General features: G+C 53.3%; 1 protein-coding gene across 1 annotated transcript in view; it reads left to right on the top strand.

Moving 5' to 3' along the window:
- Window positions 1-16,905, top strand: part of LOC144491760 (phosphatidylinositol 4,5-bisphosphate 3-kinase catalytic subunit gamma isoform) — a 37,522-nt gene extending 20,617 nt beyond the window's left edge. The window contains exons 7-11 of the mRNA XM_078210016.1: window positions 868-958; window positions 4,201-4,331; window positions 5,554-5,665; window positions 7,994-8,151; window positions 15,253-16,905. Of these exons, the coding sequence (XP_078066142.1) occupies window positions 868-958; window positions 4,201-4,331; window positions 5,554-5,665; window positions 7,994-8,151; window positions 15,253-15,516 (756 nt within the window). The 3' untranslated portion in view covers window positions 15,517-16,905. The remainder of the gene's footprint in view (window positions 1-867; window positions 959-4,200; window positions 4,332-5,553; window positions 5,666-7,993; window positions 8,152-15,252) is intronic.
- Window positions 16,906-19,022: the final 2,117 nt, after the last annotated feature.

The following is a 19,022-nucleotide window of genomic DNA, read 5'->3' as shown; positions in this document are numbered from 1 at the left end:
GGGGTTCTGGGCTGTGTGTTGGGGTTCCGGGCTGTGTGTTGGGGTTCCGGGCTGTTTGTTGGTGTTCCGGGCTGTACGTTGGGGTTCGGGGCTGTGTATTGGGGTTCGGGGCTGTGTATTGGGGTTCGGGGCTGTGAATTGGGGTTCGGGGCTGTGTATTGGGGTTCAGGGCTGTGTGTTGGGGTTCGGGGCTGTGTATTGGGGTTCAGGGCTCTGTATTGGGTTTCGGGGCTGTGTATTGGGGTTCGGGGCTGTGTATTGGGGTTCGGGGCTATGTATTGGGGTTCGGGGCTGTGTATTGGGGTTCGGGGCTGTGTATTGGGGTTCGGGGCTGTGTATTGGGGTTTGGGGCTGTTTATTGGGGTTCGAGGCTGACTATTGGGCTGTGTATCACAGTTCAGTAAGAGGAGTACACAGAGCAATACTCAGAAGTCAGTCACTTTATTAGCATCCTATTGGAGTTACTGTTGCTGTGGTCGTTCTCCCACCCCCATTCCCCCGAGGGCTAGTGTTCTGAGGGAACAGCCCCCACTCACTCTGGCTCAGCCAGCAACTGCCAGCTGGCTATTTAACCATGATCGCCTCATAGTTGCTGCACTGTGACTCCCTGGCTCAGGGAGCTGCGGTACTGGGGAGGGTGGGGGGGTGGCGCGGGGTGGGGGGGGGGGGGGGGGCGGGGGGGGCAGTGATTAGGAATTCCTGGCCCCACTCCCAATATTTCAGCAAGACTGGGGGAGGTGAATGTGGCACCCGCCCCCAGCACCATCGTGATGATGCAGTATCTGGGGGGGTGAGGCTTGTCCAGGGCCCCCTGTCCAATCCGTACCAGCCCCAGTGTGTACCTAACCCTGCTGCATCTTTCCACAGACGCTGGTGATTATGGATTCCATTTGGCAAGAAAATTCGCTTGATTTGAACCTCATACCGTATGGATGCATCGCCACGGGATATAATATCGGTCTGGTCAACCTCACACACAATCTCTGTCTCTACTGCGTTCTATCCCCTTCTCTCTCTCTCTCTCTCCCAGTCTCCCTATCTCTCATTCCCCCCTTTCTCTTTCCCTATCCTGCTCTCTCTCTCCCTCTTTCCCTATCCTGCTCTCTCTCTCCCTCTTTCCCTATCCTGCTCTCTCTCTCCCTCTTTCCCTATCCTGCTCTCTCTCTCCCTCTCTCCTTTTCTTTCCCTCTTCCTCCCTCTGTCTCTCTCTCTCTCCGTTTTTCTCCCTCTCTCTTTCTCTCCCCCTCTCTCCCTATCCTGCTCTCTTTCTCTCCCTCTCTCCCTTTTTCTCTCTCTCTCCCGCCATCCTTTCTACGTCTCTCCCTCTCTCTCTCGCTCTTCCTATCTCTGTGTCTCTCTCTTTCACTCCGTTTTGGTCTCTTCTTATTTAAGAAAATGTAGAATTGTCAGAAGTTCAGTTCTGAGAAGGTTCACTTGACTGATTCCCGGGATGTGGGGGTTATCCAATGAGGAAAGGTTTGATAGGTTGGGCCTTTACCCATTGGGGTTTATCAGATTGAGAGGTGGTCTTATTGAAACATTAGATCCTGAGGGAGTTTGATAGGGAGGATGCTGAGAGGGTGTTTCCCCGTGTGGGAGAGCTGAGAGCCGGGGGAATACAGTTGAAAAAGAAAGGGTTTGTAATTTAAGGCAGAGTTGAGAAGTTTTTTTCTGGGAGGCGGTGAGTTTGTGGAGGTCTCTTCCCCGGGGATCAGGTTGGTGAATATTTGTAAGGCTGATTTACATCAATTCTCAATCGACAATGGAGAGAATCGGGGACAGAGAGCAAAATGGAGTTGAGGCCACAGTTAGATCAGCCAAGGTCTTATTGAACGATAGAGTGGCCTCAAGGGGCCGAATGGCCTTCTCCTGCTCCGAGTTTGTATGTTTGTGTGTGTAAATGAGCACACAGGGGATAGGATGCTACCGGGGACTTGATGGTTTGAGTTATAAGGAGAGGCTGGATAGACTGGGACTTTTTCTCTGGAGCGTTGGAGGCTGAGGGGTGATCTTATAGAGGTCTATAAAATAATGAGGGGCACTGATCAGCGAGATAGTCATTATCTTTTCCCAAAGGTAGGGGAGTCTAAAACTAGAGGGCATAGGTTTAAGGTGAGAGGGAAGATACAAAAGGGTCCAGAGGGGCAATTCTTTCACACAGAGGGTGGTGAGTGTCTGGAACAAGCTGCCAGAGGTGGGTACAATTTTGTCTTTTAGAAACATAGAAACATAGAAAACTACAGCACAAAACAGGCCCTTCGGCCTCACAAGTTGTGCCGAACTTATCCCTACCTTTTCGGCCTACCTATAACCCTCCATCCTATTAAGTCCCATGTACTCATCCAGGAGTCTCTTAAAAGACCCTATTGAGTTTGCCTCCACCACCACTGACGGCAGCCGATTCCACTCGCCCACCACCCTCTGTGGGAAAAAATTCCCCCTTACATTTCCCCTGTACCTACACCCCAACACCTTAAACCTGTGTCCTCTCGTAGCAGCCATTTCCACCCTGGGAAAAAGCCTCTGAGAGTCCACCCGATCTATGCCTCTCAACATCTTATATACCTCTATTAGGTCTCCTCTCATCCTACGTCTCTCCAAGGAGAAAAGACCGAGCTCCCTTAGCCTATCCTCATAAGGCATGCCACTCAACATCCTTGTAAATCGCCTCTGCACCCTTTCAATCTTTTCCACATTCTTCCTGTAATGAGGCAACCAGAACTGAGCACAGTACTCCAAGTGGGGTCTGACGAGGGTCTTATATAGCTGCATCATTATCCCCGGACTCCTAAACTCAATCCCTCGATTGATAAAGGCCAGCACACCATACGCCTTCTTAACCACCTCCTCCACCTGCGGAGCCGATTTTAGAGTCCTATGGACCCGGACCCCAAGGTCCTTCTGATCCTCTACCGTACTAAGAGTCTTTCCCTTTATATTGTACTCCTTCATCCCATTTGACCTGCCAAAATGGACCACTACGCATTTATCTGGGTTGAAGTCCATCTGCCACTTCTCCGCCCAGTCTTGCATCCTATCTATGTCCCTCTGTAACGTCTGACATCCCTCCAGACTATCCACAACCCCACCAACCTTTTAAAAAGCATTTAGACAGTTACATGGGCACAATGGGTATAGAGGGATATGGGCCAAATGCGGGCAATTGGGATTAGCTTAGGGGTTTTTTAAAAAAGGGCAGCATGGACAAGTTGGGCCGAAGGGCCTGTTTCCATGCTGCAAACCTCTATATCTTCAACAGCTTAGTAACTGAACCATTCGACAGTGTTTACCTGCTGTGACCCTCGCCATGAGAGGGTGACTCTCCAACCCCTCACCCACCTCCACAGCCCCTCCTACCCCCACAGCCCCCTCCTCCACCCCCACCGTCTCTCCCCCTCCCTCACGATCCCCCCCTCCGGTGCACAGGTTGCCTGGCAGTATGTAAATGAATGCCCATTCTGCAGTGTGAACGTCTCCCCTCTCATTCCCCTTTCCTCTGTCTCCCCCTCTCTCTCTCTCTCTATCGCCCAGAAGAGCAGGGCCGGGTTGGGGCGGCGGGGGGGTTGGGGTTGGGGGTGGGGGGGGGGGGGGGGGAGGAGGTGGGGGCACGAAGGCAGCAGGTTGGGGGAATACAGTCTTCACTGTGTTCTGGGCCAATATCTTTTCCATAACCAACATCCCGTTGAAAATGAATACTGTTTGTGGGATCTTGCTGTGTGTAAATTCACTGCCATGTTTCCGACATTACAGCAATTACTCAGCAATAAAAAACCTGATTAAATTGCCATCAAGCAATTTGGGATATTGGCGGTGGGGACAGGTGGGTGGCGCAGTGATTAGCATTGCTGCCTCACAGCGCCAGGAACCCGGGTTCAAATCCAGCCTCGGGTCACTGTCTGTGTGGAGTTTGCACATTCTCCCCATGTCTGCGTGGGCTTCCTCCGGGTGGTCCGGTTTCCTCCCACTGTCCAGCGATGTGTGGGTTAGGTGGATTGGCCAGGTTAAATTGCCCCTTCGTGTCCCAAGATGTGTAGGTTAGGGGAATTATCTGGGTAAATGTGTGGGGTCACGGGAACAGGAGGGCCTGGGTAAGATACTCAGTTAAAGAGTGGGTGCAGATTCGATGGGCAGAATGGCCTCCTGTAGGGATTCTATCGAAATGCGAGTCCTCATATTGCAGTTCCTTGTGTAATCCTCCAGGGATGATCGAGATCGTGAGGGATGCAACAACAATTGCGACAGTGCAGCGGAGCAAAGGCGGGCACACGGGGGCGTTTAAAAACGATGCTTTGTGCGACTGGCTCAAATCCAAGTTGCAGGTCGAGGAATTGGTGAGTCTCGGTGGAAACTCCTGTGGAATTCGTCCTCTCAGTAACCGTTCCTCCCAGGATTGCCCGGGGTCAGTTTCTGACCTGGTTTTGGAGTCAGTGCTCAGATCCCCTTTTTCAACCTCCGTAAATCGCTCGACCTTGGTCCTGTCTCAGCTCTTCAACTGCTGAAGCCCTCGCCCACACCCTCGCCCACACCCTCGCCCACACCCTCGCCACCTCTGCACTCCAGAACGCACTCAGTGGTTTGTCAGATATTTGATTTTAAAATGACAAGTTGTCCAAGTTGTCCCGACAGATTTCAATTCAGGCAAATTCTATTAAAAAGACTCTTGCGGGTTTGGAAGGTGCTTTCGAAGGCTTGCTGAGGCTGCAGTGCATCCTGTAGACGGTGTACACAGCTGCCACTGCATGCTGGTGGTGGAGGGAGTGTTTAAGGTGCTGGACTGCACTGTCTGAGAGTGTGGTGGAAGCAGGCTCAATCGAGACAGCCTCCCTCACCCACCCCCTGCACCCACAATACCCCCACCCCCACCCAGCCCCTGCACCCACAATGCCCCCACCCCCACCCACCCCCTGCACCCACAACGCCCCCCCCACCCACCCCCTGCACCCACAACGCCCCCCCAACCCAGCCCTTGCACCCACAACACCCCCCCCACCCAGCCCCGGCACCAACAATGCCCCCACCCCCACCCAGCCCCGGCATCCACAATGCCCCCACCCACAATGCCCCCACCCCCACCCAGCCCCGGCACCCACAATGCCCCCACCCACAATGCCCCCACCCCCACCCAGCCCCGGCACCCACAATGCCCCCACCCCCACCCAGCCCCTGCACCCACAATGCCCTCACCCCCACCCAGCCCCTGCACCCACAATGCCCCCACCCACAATGCCCCCACCCTCCCAGCCCCGGCACCCACAATGCCTCCATCCCCCCAGCACCGGAACCCAGAATACCCCCACCCTCACAGCACCATGGGCCCCGGTTAATAGAATCCATACAGTGCAGAAGGAGGCCATTCGGTCCATCGAGTCTGCACCGTCCACAATCCTACTCAAGCCCTATTCCCGTAACCATACATATACAAGACAATGAACTCAAGCTGGGTTGTGGAGGTGAAACTTAGTGAAGCATTTCTACATCAGTCACTGAGTTGAAATCTGTGTCTGACCAATAATCACATGCTCTGTCTCTCTCTCTCTCTCTTTCGGTGTCCAGTACTATCAGGCAATGGAGACCTTTGTGACTTCCTGTGCAGGCTACTGTGTCGCCACTTATATTCTTGGCATTGGCGATCGTCACAATGATAACATCATGATAACAGAGCAAGGTACAAACCTCTAACCTGTTCATGGATTGGATCTGATTTATTATTGTCACATGTATTAACATACAGTGAAAAGTATTGTTTCTTGCGCGCTATACAAAGCATACCATTCATAGAGAAGGAAAGGAGAGAATGCAGAGAGTGTTCCAGTCATAGCTCGGATGTAGAGAAAGATCAACTTAACGCAAGGTAACTCCATTCAAAAGTCTGACAGCAGCAGGGAAGAAGCTGTTCTTGAGTCGGTTGGTCCGTGACCTCAGACTTTTGTATCTTTTTCCCAACGGAAGAAGGTGGAAGAGAGAATGTCCGGGGTGCGTGGGGTCCTTAATTATGCTGGCTGCTTTTCCGAGACAGTGGGAAGTGTAGACAGAGTCAATGGATGGGAGGCTGGTTTGTGTGATGGATTGGGCTACATTCACGACCTTTTGCAGTTCCTTGCGGTCTTGGGCAGAGCAGGAGCCCAGACCAAGCTGTGATACAACCAGAAAGAATGCTTTCTATGGTGCATCTGTAAAAGTTGGTGAGAGTCGTAGCTGAAAGGAGAATGATAACTTTCGGAACAGGAGGAGGCCATTCCACCGCTCAAACCTATCGCCATTCTCTTCAATGTAAACCTACCAATCACATGTAAGGATTAGTGAAACAATCAGGTGAGTTCTTTAGTTGAAGATAAGATTATTTACAAAGAAAGTACAGGGCCGGAGGAACAGGCCCTTCGGCCCTCCAATCTGCACTGATCATGACGCCCTAACTAAACTAAAAAATACCTTCTGTCCTTACTCGGTCCGTATCCCTCTATTCCCTCCCTATTCATCTAAGAACATAAGAACTAGGAGCAGGAGTAGGCCACCTGGCCCCTCGAGCCTGCTCCGCCATTCAATAAGATCATGGCTGATCTTTTCGTGGACTCAGCTCCACTTACCCGCCCGCTCACCATAACCCTCAATTCCTTAACCCATGTACCCAGCCAGCTGTGTGCTGCTTGCTGTGATATATTTTCACAATACTGCTTAGGGTTGCTGTGTTTGTGCCTCAGATTGTGTTCCAGTCCCAGTCAGCTTACTCGCTGTTTCTGAGTTGAGTTATTCTTCTGTTTTGTTGCACTGTTGTGTTATTTGTTGTTCGTAGTTGATGCGATTTTGGTTCTGGGCTCAAACTGAGGATTTCTGCTGGATTTCAGATGTTAAAGTTTGGATGTTTATAGAATCATAGAATCCCTACAGTGCAGAAGGAGGCCATTCGGCCCATCGAGTCTGCATCTACCACAATCCCACCCAGGCCCTATCCCCATAACCCCATGCATTTATCCTAGCTAGTCCCCCTGACACTAAAGGGCAATTTTAGCATGGCCAATCCACCTAACCCGCACATCTTTGTTCTGGAAATTTCTGTCCAGTGACCAGATTGGGTCACTTGTTATCCCCTTGTGGGTCATGGACATCTTCCCTTGTTTTTCGGCCAAAGCATCACGTACTCCTGGGAGTACGGACCCAGGGATGGCTGGGGAGTTTGTCTACACTTGTCGGTCAGACAGTAATTGTGAGATGGTTCCACAGTGTGAAGTTAGCAGATTTGGAATGGTGTATATATCCGGTTCAAAGTGTGTCACACAACCTGTTGCCTGATCTGCATTGCAGGGTGAGAGGTGATCTTCCCTCAGTGAAGGCACGGGGTTTCCGATAGGCTCTGGACCTCACCATTACCCTGACGGTGCCATTGGGTATCTGCATGATGGTAAACCTCTGGTTACTGTGGAGTCCTCCATATAAAACATCTGGAGGGACCAGGGTGAGGTTTGGGGTGTAATGGGTCTCACAGCTGGAATCTCAGCCATTGGATGCGCTGAGTTAGGCAATGGTTTGCTGAATCATTACTTGCCCCCTCTGTGGGTGCGTACGTTACAGTGTGGGAATGATGTGGAGACGCCGGTGTTGGACTGGGGTGGACAAGACAAGAGGTCACACGACACCAGGTTCGAGTCCAACAGGTTTATTTGTAATCACCAGCTTTCGGAGCGCTGCTCCTTCGCCACTTCAGTCACCTCACGGTGTAGGAAGGGAAAGGATGTTTGTACCCGCAGTGGTACACAGTTTTGCAAATAGATTGACCCAACATCTGTGGGCACATAATCTGGACAAACCGACACCAATAATAGTCTGAAAATATCTGGCCTCGGAAGCGAAGCCAATTCCGGCCGCGTTCGCAGGAAACTGCCTGGAAAAACCGGGTGCAGTCGGCTCCAACCAATAGCTTCTTCTGAGGGTTGTTGAGGAGATGTGATTGGATGGGAATAGCCTGATTGCTTCTTGTTTCTCTTCCCTCTTTTCCCAGGGAATTTATTCCACATCGATTTTGGCCACATTCTGGGCAATACGAAGCGAATTCTGGGTGTAAACCGGGAGCGAGTCCCCTTTGTTCTGACCCCAGACTTTCTCTTTGTGATGGGACGTGTAAACAGGAGACCCAGTCTCTACTTCCAGCGATTCAAGGTGAGAGAGTGACTCTGGACACTGCTCCTGCCCATTGCAGAAGGGTCAATGTTTGATTTGATTTATTATTGTTACATGTATTAACATACAGTGAAAAGTATTGTTTCTTGCGCACTATACAGACAAAGCATACCGTTCATAGAGAAGGAAAGGAGAGAGTGCAGAATGTAGTGTTACAGTCATAGCTAGGGTGCAGAGAAAGATCAACTTAATGCGAGGTAGGTCCATTCAAAGGTCTGACAGCAGCAGGGAAGAAGCTGTTCATGAGTCAGTTGGTACGTGACCTCAGACTTTTGTTGTTTTTTTCCCAACGGAAGAAGGTGGGAGAGAGAATGTCCGAGGTGCGTGGGGTCTTTAATTATGCTGGCTGCTTTGCCAAGGCAGCGGGAAGTGTAGACAGAGTCAATGGATGGGAGGCTGGTTTGAGTGATGGATTGGGCTACATTCACGATGTTTTATAGTTCCTTGCGGTCTTGGGCAGAGCAGGAGCCCCAGACCAAGCTGTGATACAATCAATGTGGTACCGACAGCCTCTCTCGTCTCCAGTCATGGCTGGAACTACTGCTGATCACCGTGTGTCGGCAATCTGAAATACAGACTAGAATTCTCCAGTCTCACACACCCTGCTACCACCGCCACTGAGAACCGAGAATTCACCGCACAGCCAAATCTCCATTCACAGCCCGGGGTGAGGTCGGAGAATCCCAGCCCGGGGCGAGGTCGGAGAATCCCAGCCCGGGGCGAGATCGGAGAATCCCAGCCCGGGGCGAGGTCGGAGAATCCCAGCCCGGGGTGAGGTCGGAGAATCCCCCCGCGGGGTGAGGTCGGAGAATCCCAGCCCGGGGCGAGATCGGAGAATCCCAGCCCGGGGCGAGATCGGAGAATCCCAGCCCGGGGCGAGATCGGAGAATCCCAGCCCAGGGCGAGATCGAAGAGTCCCAGCCCGGGGCGAGATCGGAGAATCCCAGCCCGGGGCGAGATCGGAGAATCCCAGCCCGGGGCGAGGTCGGAGAATCCCAGCCCGGGGCGAGGTCGGAGAATCCCAGCCCGGGGCGAGATCGGAGAATCCCAGCCCGGGGCGAGATCGGAGAATCCCAGCCCGGGGCGAGATCGGAGAATCCCAGCCCGGGGCGAGGTCGGAGAATCCCAGCCCGGGGCGAGATCGGAGAATCCCAACCCGGGACGAGATCAGAGAATCCCAGCCGGGGGGTGAAGTCGGAGAACCCCAGCCGGGGGAGGGGTGAGGTCGGCGAATCCCAGCCCCGGGCGAGGTCGGAGAATCCCAGCCCGGGGCGAGGTCGGAGAATCCCAGCCCGGGGCGTGATCGGAGAATCCCAGCCCGGGGCGAGATCGGAGAATCCCAGCCGGGGGGTGAAGTCGGAGAACCCCAGCCGGGGGAGGGGTGAGGTCGGAGAATCCCAGCCCCGGGCGAGGTCGGAGAATCCCAGCCCGGGGCGAGGTCGGAGAATCCCACCGCGGGCGAGATCGGCGAATCCCAGCCCGGGGCGAGATCGGAGAATCCCAGCCCGGGGCGAGGTCGGAGAATCCCAGCCCGGGGCGAGATCGGCGAATCCCAGCCCGGGGCGAGATCGGAGAATCCCAGCCCGGGGCGAGATCGGAGAATCCCAGCCCGGGGCGAGTTCGGAGAATCCCAGCCCGGGGCGAGATCGGCAAATCCCCCCGCGGGGCGAGATCGGAGAATCCCAGCCCGGGGCGAGATCGGAGAATCCCAGCCCGGGGCGAGTTCGGAGAATCCCAGCCCGGGGCGAGATCGGCGAATCCCCCCGCGGGGCGAGATCGGAGAATCCCAGCCCGGGGTGAGATCGGAGAATCCCAGCCCAGGGCGAGATCGGAGAATCCCAGCCCGGGGCGAGATCGGAGAATCCCACCGCGGGCGAGATCGGAGAATCCCAACCCGGGGCGAGATCGGCGAATCCCCCCGCGGGGCGAGATCGGAGAATCCCAGCCCGGGGTGAGGTCGGAGAATCCCAGCCCGGGGCGAGATCGGAGAATCCCAGCCCGGGGCGAGATCGGCGAATCCCAGCCCGGGGCGAGATCGGAGAATCCCAGCCCGGGGCGAGATCGGAGAATCCCAGCCCGGGGCGAGTTCGGAGAATCCCAGCCTGGGGCGAGATCGGCGAATCCCCCCGCGGGGCGAGATCGGAGAATCCCAGCCCGGGGCGAGATCGGAGAATCCCAGCCCGGGGCGAGATCGGAGAATCCCAGCCCGGGGCGAGATCGGAGAATCCCAGCCCGGGGCGAGATCGGAGAATCCCAGCCCAGGGTGAGGTCGGAGAATCCCAGCCCGGGGCGAGATCGGCGAATCCCCCCGCGGGGCGAGATCGGAGAATCCCAGCCCGGGGCGAGATCGGAGAATCCCAGCCCGGGGCGAGGTCGGAGAATCCCAGCCCGGGACGAGATCGGAGAATCCCAGCCTGGGGGGTGAAGTCGGAGAATCCCAGCCGGGGGGTGAAGTCGGAGAATCCCAGCCGCGGGGTGGAGTCGGAGAATCCCAGCCGGGGGTGAAGTCGGAGAATCCCAGCCCAGGGGGGTGAGGTCGGAGAATCCCAGCCCGGGGTGAAGTCGGAGAATCCCAGCCCGGGGTGAGGTCGGAGAATCCCAGCCCGGGGTGAGGTCGGAGAATCCCAGCCGGGGGTGAAGTCGGAGAATCCCAGCCCGGGGTGAGGTCGGAGAATCCCAGCCGGGGGTGAAGTTGGAGAATCCCAGCCACAGTTTCAATATGAGTGGGCGACACTAGATTGGGATATGCCATTAATACTGAGGAAGAATGTGGGAAAAAAAATCAATAAACTTGGTGAACGGGTGTTTAACCGGCAAACGGATGTGAATATAGGGAAGTGTGAGGTGGTACATTTGGCAGGGAGAATAAGTAAGCCACATACCCCTTGGGAAGTAAGTGTCCATTGGAGTAGAGGAATATCGAGATCGGAGGATGCAGATAGACAAATCACTCAAAGTAGCCAAAAGAGAAAATGCTGGAAAATCTCAGCGGGTCTGGAAGCATCTGTAAGAAGAGAAAAGAGCTGATGTTTCAAGTACAGATGATCCTTTGTCAAACCCCTAAAAGCCCTAAACCCTCAGCTTTGACCAAGGGTCACCTGGACTCGAAACATCAACTCTTTTCTCTCCTCACAGATGCTGCCAGACCTGCTGAGATTTTCCAGCATTTTCTCCTTTTGGTTTCAGATTCCAGCATCTGCAGTAATTTGCTTTTATTTGACTCAAAGTAGGCATGCTGGGTAATAAAACAAACTCTCCACTGGGTTCAATTTCCAAACGGATAGAATTTTTTTTTCATTCATTCATGGGACATGGGCGTCGCTGGCTGGCCAGCATTTATTGCCCATCCCTAGTTGCCCCTTGAGAAGGTGGTGGTGAGCTGCCTTCTTGAATCGCTGCAGACCATGTTCTGTGGGTTGACCCACAATGCCGTTAGGGAGAGAATGGAGAATAGAGAATTATTCTTATCCTTGCATAGACCCTTGGCTATATCACACGTAGAGTACTGGCTGCAGTTCTGCTCTCTACACAGACAGAGAGGTACTTGAGAAGGATTTCCAGGACTGAGAGGTTTTCTCTATCGGAAACGACTGCAGGGATTGGGGCTCCAGACTGGAGGAAAGTGATGTGTGAGGCAATGGCCGACTAGAGGTCTTGGTCATTATTCGAGCAGTTTGGTTGAATAATCACAGGAAGTCTCATTTCAGAATTCCCTTCGGAAACCCTTCACCATTTCTCCACCTCACCCTCCCTCACTGAAACCAAACCTTGCCTACCAAGCTCTCTGTCACACCTGAGATTGTAATTCTGGAACTGAAGCAGCAACCTCGCACTCGGAGAGTTCAAATCCCTTCAGGTCAGTTTTGGAAAGAGATCTGAAGAAGTCTACATGGGCTGCCACCAGATAAAGTGACCCGAACGATGCAGTGGTGGGATTGTCACTGGGCTAGTAACCAAGAGGCCCAGGCTAACGTCCAGAGGACACAGGTTCAAATCCCACCATTGCAGCTTAGAATTCAAATTACCCTCAGTACTGACCCTCTGACAGTGCGGCACTCCCTCATTTTTCGACAGGATATTGTTATACTAGAAAGAGTGCAGAGAAGATTTACTAGGATGCGACCAGGACTTGATGGTTTGAGTTATAAGGAGAGGCTGAATAGACTGGGACTTTTTTCTCTGGAGCGTAGAAGGTTGAGGGGTGACCTTATAGAGGTCTATAAAATAATGAGGGGCGGAGATCAGTTAGATAGTCAATATCTTTTCCCAAAGGTCGGGGAGTCTAAAACTAGAGGACATAGGTTTAAGGTGAGAGGGGAGAGACACAAAAGTGTCCAGAGGGGCAATTTTTTCATATAGAGGGTGGTGAGTGTCTGCAACAAGCTGCCAGAGGTAGTAGTGGAGGCGGGTACAATTTTGTCTTTTAAAAAGCATTTAGTCAGTTAGATAGGTAAGATGAGTATAGAGGGAAATGGGCCAAAGGCAGGCAATTGAGACTAGCTTAGGGTTAAAAAAAAGGGGCGCCATGGACAGATTGGGCCCGAGGGCCTGTTTCCATGTTGTAAACCTCTATGACACTCTGATAGAGTACTGACCCTCTGACAGTGCGACACTCCCTCAGCACTGACCCTCTGACAGTGCGACACTCCCTCAGCACTGACCCTCTGACAGTGCGGCACTCCCTCAGCACTGACCCTCTGACAGTGCGACACTCCCTCAGTACTGACCCTCTGACAGTGCGACACTCCCTCAGTACTGACCCTCTGACAGTGCGACACTCCCTCAGTACTGACCCTCTGACAGTGCGACACTCCCTCAGTACTGACCCTCTGACAGTGCGGAACTCCCTCAGTATTGACTCTCTGACGGTGCAGCACTCCCTCAGTACTGACCCTCTGACAGTGCAGCGCTCCCTCAGTACTGACCCTCTGACAGTGCGGCACTCCCTCAGTACTGACCCTCTGACAGTGCGGCACTCCCTCAGTACTGACCCTCTGACAGTGCAGCACTCCCTCTGTCCTGACCCTCTGACAGTGCGGCACCTCCTTAGTACTGACCCTCTGACAGTGTGGCACTCCCTCAGTACTGACCCTCTGACAGTGCGGCACTCCCTCAGTACTGACCCTCTGACAGTGCAGCACTCCCTCTGTCCTGACCCTCTGTCAGTGCGGCACTCCCTCAGTACTGACCCTCTGACAGTGTGGCACTCCCTCAGCACTGACCCTCTGACAGTGCAGCGCTCCCTCAGTACTGACCCTCTGACAGTGCGGCACTCCCTCAGTACTGACCCTCTGACAGTGTGGCACTCCCTCAGTACTGACCCTCTGACAGTGCGGCACTCCCTCAGTACTGACCCTCTGACAGTGCAGCGCTCCCTCAGTACTGACCCTCTGACAGTGCAGCACTCCCTCAGTACTGACCCTCTGACAGTGCGGCACTCCCTCAGCACTGACCCTCTCACATTGCGGCACTCCCTCAGTACTGACCCTCTGACAGTGCAGCACTCCCTCAGCACTGACCCTCTCACATTGCGGCACTCCCTCAGCAGTGACCCTCTGACAGTGCAGCACTCCCTCAGTATTGACACTCTGACAGTGCAGCACTCCCTCAGTACTGACCCTCTGACAGTGCAGCACTCCCTCAGTATTGACACTCTGACAGTGCAGCACTCCCTCAGTACTGACCCTCTGACAGTGCAGCATTCCCTCAGTACTGACCCTCTGACAATGCGGCACTCCCTCAGCACTGACCCTCTGACGGTGCGGCACTCCCTCAGTACTGACCCTCTGACAGTGCGGCACTTCCTCAGTACTGACCCTCTGACAGTGCAGCACTCCCTCAGTACTGACCGTCTGACAGTGCGGCACTCCCTCAGTACTGACCCTCTGACAGTGCGGCACTCCCTCAGTACTCACTCTCTGACAGTGCACCACTCCCTCAGTACTGACCCTCTGACAGTGCGGCACTCCCTCAGTACTGACCCTCTGACAGTGCGGCACTCCCTCAGTACTGACCCTCTGACAGTGCGGCACTCCCTCAGTACTCACTCTCTGACAGTGCACCACTCCCTCAGTACTGACCCTCTGACAGTGCGGCACTCCCTCAGCAGTGACCCTCTGACAGTGCAGCACTCCCTCAGTACTGACCCTCTGACAGTCTGGCATTCCCTCAGTACTGACCCTCTGACAGTGCGGCACTCCCTCAGTACTGACCGTCTGACAGTGCGGCACTCCCTCAGTACTGACCCTCTGACAGTGCGGCACTCCCTCAGTACTCACTCTCTGACAGTGCAGCACTCCCTCAGTACTGACCCTCTGACAGTGCGGCACTCCCTCAGCAGTGACCCTCTGACAGTGCAGCACTCCCTCAGTACTGACCCTCTGACAGTGCGGCACTCCCTCAGTATTGACCCTCTGACAGTGCGGCACTCCCTCAGCACTGACCCTCTGACAGTGCGGCACTCCCTCAGCACTGACCCACTGACAGTACAGCATTCCCTCAGTACTGACCCTCTGACAGTGCGGCACTCCCTCAGTACTGACCCTCTGACAGTGCGGCACTCCCTCAGCACTGACCGTCTCACATTGCGGCACTCCCACAGTACTGACCCTCTGACAGTGCAGCACTCCCTCAGTACTGACCCTCTGACAGTGCAGCACTCCCTCAGTACTGACCCTCTGACAGTGCAGCACTCCCTCAGTACTGACCCTCTGACAGTGCGGCACTTACTCAGTACTGACCCTCTGACAGTGCGGCACTCCCTCAGTACTGACCCTCTGACAGTGCGGCACTCCCTCAGTACTGACCCTCTGACAGTGCGGCACTCCCTCAGTACTGACCCTCTGACAGTGCAGCACTCCCTCAGTAATACGCTGGCAGTGTTGGCCTGGATTGTGCGCTGATGTATCCAGGGTGGTACGCGAACCATCTGGTTGAGCGGCGAGAGAGATTCCACCCATTGGGTCAAACTGTCCTTATTTGGGGGAAGACCTTGGGGCCTCTCTGTCTGAGAGAGAAAGCCCCCACATGTGGGGAAGCTGTAACTCTGCTGATGTGAAAGTCTAACTGTTTGTTTTTCAGGATATTTGTATCCAGGCCTACATGAGCCTGCGCAGCCACTCCAACCTCCTGGTGACACTCTTCTCCCTGATGATGTTAACTGGAATTCCGGAGCTGAGCTGCATGAAGGACATTGAGTACCTGCAAGAGGCACTGGCTGTTCATAAAGATGAGAAGACAGCGCATGAACACTTCCTGAACCAGATCACTATCTGTGAGAACCTGGGCTGGACCGTCCAAGCTAACTGGTGGTTTCATATGTTTATGGGTATTAAACAGACCTGAGCAGGAAGATGGACTGAGTGGTCACACAATCATTATAGCACAGAGGAGACCATTCAGCCCTTTGAGTCCATGTTGACTCTCACATCCCTGTGGGAGTTTGCATGTTCTCCCCGTGTCTGCGTGGGTTTCCTCCGGGGTGCCCCCAGTTTCCTCCCACAGTCTGAAAGACGTGCTGGTTAGGGTGCATTGGCCGTGCTAAATTCTCCCTCAGTGTATCCGAACAGGCGCCGGAGTGTGGCGACTCGGGGATTTTCACAGTAACTTCATTGCAGTGTTAATCTCTTGCCGAAAATCTTATTCTGTGTTGCCTCGTCACTGTCAGCCAATGGGATCAGCTTTTCTTTCTCTGCCTGATTTAACCCTATCACAATCGAGTTCACCTCGATCGAATCTCCCCTCAATCTCCTTCACTCAAGGAGAACAACCCCAGCTTCTCCAACCCAACCTCGGAACTAAAACCCCTCATTGCTGGAACCGATCTGGTTAATCTCCCTCCCCACCCTCTCAGTGACCCTCACATCCTTTCTGAAGTGTAGTCTTTTTTAGCGTATCTTTACACCCACATTACTAGTTTCCCCTTTGGGGAATAGTGGGGAAGTGGGAGGAGGATTCTTGAGCTGATGAGAAGGCCTTTGAACCGCGTTGAACGCTCCTTCCGTGGCTGACAAGCTCTGGCAGTGGACATGAATTGGATCTTGTCCAGAAGTAGACACATAACCCCTCCACGTTCTGTAATCCAGCCTGGGAGTTTCATCCTGAACCACCTCAACCCCCCTTTGTACAGGTGGGAAAAACACTCCTTTTGATGAAGATATTACCCCTTCAATATAAACACATCCTAAACTTGGTCCGTGCCTGATCCTGGTTCAACGCATATGCTCCATGTACCTGTTGCCTCACTGGGACAGTATCGGCAATGATTGGATGCCATTCGTGGCCCGGAGGCAGCTGGTGGGTCCTGGGGGGGAGACAGGGAGGATGTGGGCGCACCATGGATTGCCCAGCCCACATGCTGATTGAGATATTTGGGAGAGTGCAGGGTGGAGGCAGTGATTAGGAAGGTGGGGGAGGGCTAGGCGAGAGAGGCCATTGGCAGCCTGAGGTTGTAAGGCAGAGCTAAGAGGAACCAATCCTAATCCATGATGAAGTCAGTGAAAAAAATTCAAATTGCCCGTTTTGGTGGTGGCCCTTTAAGGGGCGTTAGCCCAGCATCCAGGTACCCAGGATGCCCGTGTACACATACCTGGCATCTCATGCAGATGTGTAGAGTCAGTTTCTGGAAACATAGAACATAGAGCATTACAGCGCAGTACAGGCCCTTCGGCCCTCGATGTTGTGCCGACCTGTGAAACCAATCGAAAGCCCCTCTAATCTACACTATTCCAATATCATCCATATGTTTATCCAATGACCACGTAAATGCCCTTAATGTTGGCGAGTCCACTACTGCTGCAGGCAGGGCGTTCCACGCCCTTACTACTCTCTGAGTAAAGAACCTACCTCTGACATCTGTCCTATATCTATCACCCCTCAATTTAAAGCTGTCACCTCGTGCTAGCCATCACCATCCGAGGAAAAAGGCTCTCACTATCCACCCTATCTAATCCTCTGATCATCTTGTATGCCTCTATTAAGTCACCTCTTAACTTCTTCTCTCTAACGAAAACAGCCTCAAGTCCCTCAGCCTTTCCTCATAAGACCTTCCCACCAGACCAGGCAACATCCTAGTAAATCTCCTCTGCACCCTTTCCAATGCTTCTACGTCCTTCCTATAATGCGGCGACCAGAACTGTACGCAATACTCCAAGTGTGGCCGTACCAGAGTTTTGTACAGCTGCAACATGACCTCCTGGCTCCGAAACTCAATCCCTCTACCAATAAAAGCTAACACTCCGTACGCCTTCTTAACAACCCTATCAACCTGGGTGCCAACTTTCAGGGATCTATGCATATGGACACTGAGATCTCTCTGTTCATCCACACGACCAAGTATCTTACCATTAGCCCAGTACTCTGTAATCCTGTTACTCCTTCCAAAGTGAATCACCTCACACTTTTCCGCATTAAACGCCATTTGCCACCTTTCAGCCCAGCTCTGCAGCTTATCTATGTCCCTCTGTAACCTGCAACATCCTTCCGCACTGTCCACAACTCCACCGACTTTAGTGTCATCCGCAAATTTACTAACCCATCCCTCTAGCGTTAGGGCGAGCAAGTGTTAACTTCCTAACAAGCGTTAGGGCCTTTCACATATCCCAATGTGGGCTTTCCGCCTGTAGACACTGAAGGTGACTAGTTTTAAAAAGTTTATTTATTAGTGCCACAAGTAGGCTTACATTAACACTGCAATGAAGTTACTGTGAAAATCCCCTAGTTGCCACACTCCGGCGCCTGTTTGGGTACACAGGGAGAATTTAGCACAGCCAATGCATCTAACCAGCACATCTTTTGGACTGTGGGAGGAAACCGGAGCACCCGGAGGAAACCCACACAGACACAGGGAGAACATGCAGATTCCACACAGATAGTGACCCAAGCCGGGAATTGAACCCGGGTCCCTGGCGCTGTGAGGCAGCAGTGCTAACCATTGTGCCACCGTGCTGCCATTTATGGTATGGGGAGAGAGTAGGAGTATGGCGTTGAAGTAAAGGATCAGCCATGGTCATTTTGAATGGCGCAACAGACTCAAGGGGCTGAATGGCCTTCTCCTGCTCCTATTTTCTATGTTGTACTATGGCTGACGGTGCACTCTCCTGGGCACACACTGTCCGCCCGCCATATTGGACCCAGAGGCACCCTTTCAATGCCCCAAGTGCCCACATCATCTCCAGACTACTGGCTGTTTCTTCCTTTGTTCTCAACCTGGTGAATGGGTGAATCTTTTTGCAGAGTAAGTGGGCATTGAACCCTTGGTGCCTGTGCCAACTGTTTTATCCAATTCATCCCACTCTGCTCCTCCTCCCCAGCCTGCTTTGTCTTCCTGTTCCACGATTCCCCCAATTCCCTTTTTGAAAGTTCCTGTTGGATCTGTTTCCATCGCCCCTTCCAGATCACAACAACGCGCTGCGGAAGATCAATATTTTCCTCACATCATCTCTGGCTCTTTTCCCGATCCTCTTCAAGCTTTGTCCCTCTGCTTACCCGCCCTCCTGCCACTGGAAACACTTTCTCCTTATTTACTCTATCCAAACCCTTCCTGATTTTGAACACCTTGATTAACTCTCACTTTAGTCCTCTCTCTTTAAGCAGAACAATCCCAGCTTCTCCGCCTAACTGAAGTCCCTCAATCCTGGAACCATTCTAGGAAATCTACACAGTAACCTCTCCAAAGCCCTGACATCCTTCCCAGAGCGCAGTCCGGAGTTTGATCAGTGATTGATAAAGATTTAGAGCCATAGAGGTTTACAGCACGGAAACAGGCCCTTCGGCCCAACTTGTCCATGCCGCCCAGTTTTACCACTAAGCTAGTCCCAATTGCTCACGTTTGGCCCATATCCCTCTATACC

The sequence above is a fragment of the Mustelus asterias genome, chromosome 3 (genome assembly GCF_964213995.1).
Source record: "Mustelus asterias chromosome 3, sMusAst1.hap1.1, whole genome shotgun sequence".
NCBI classification, from domain to species: domain Eukaryota; kingdom Metazoa; phylum Chordata; class Chondrichthyes; order Carcharhiniformes; family Triakidae; genus Mustelus; species Mustelus asterias.
This window is presented reverse-complemented; position numbering and strand designations above follow the sequence as displayed.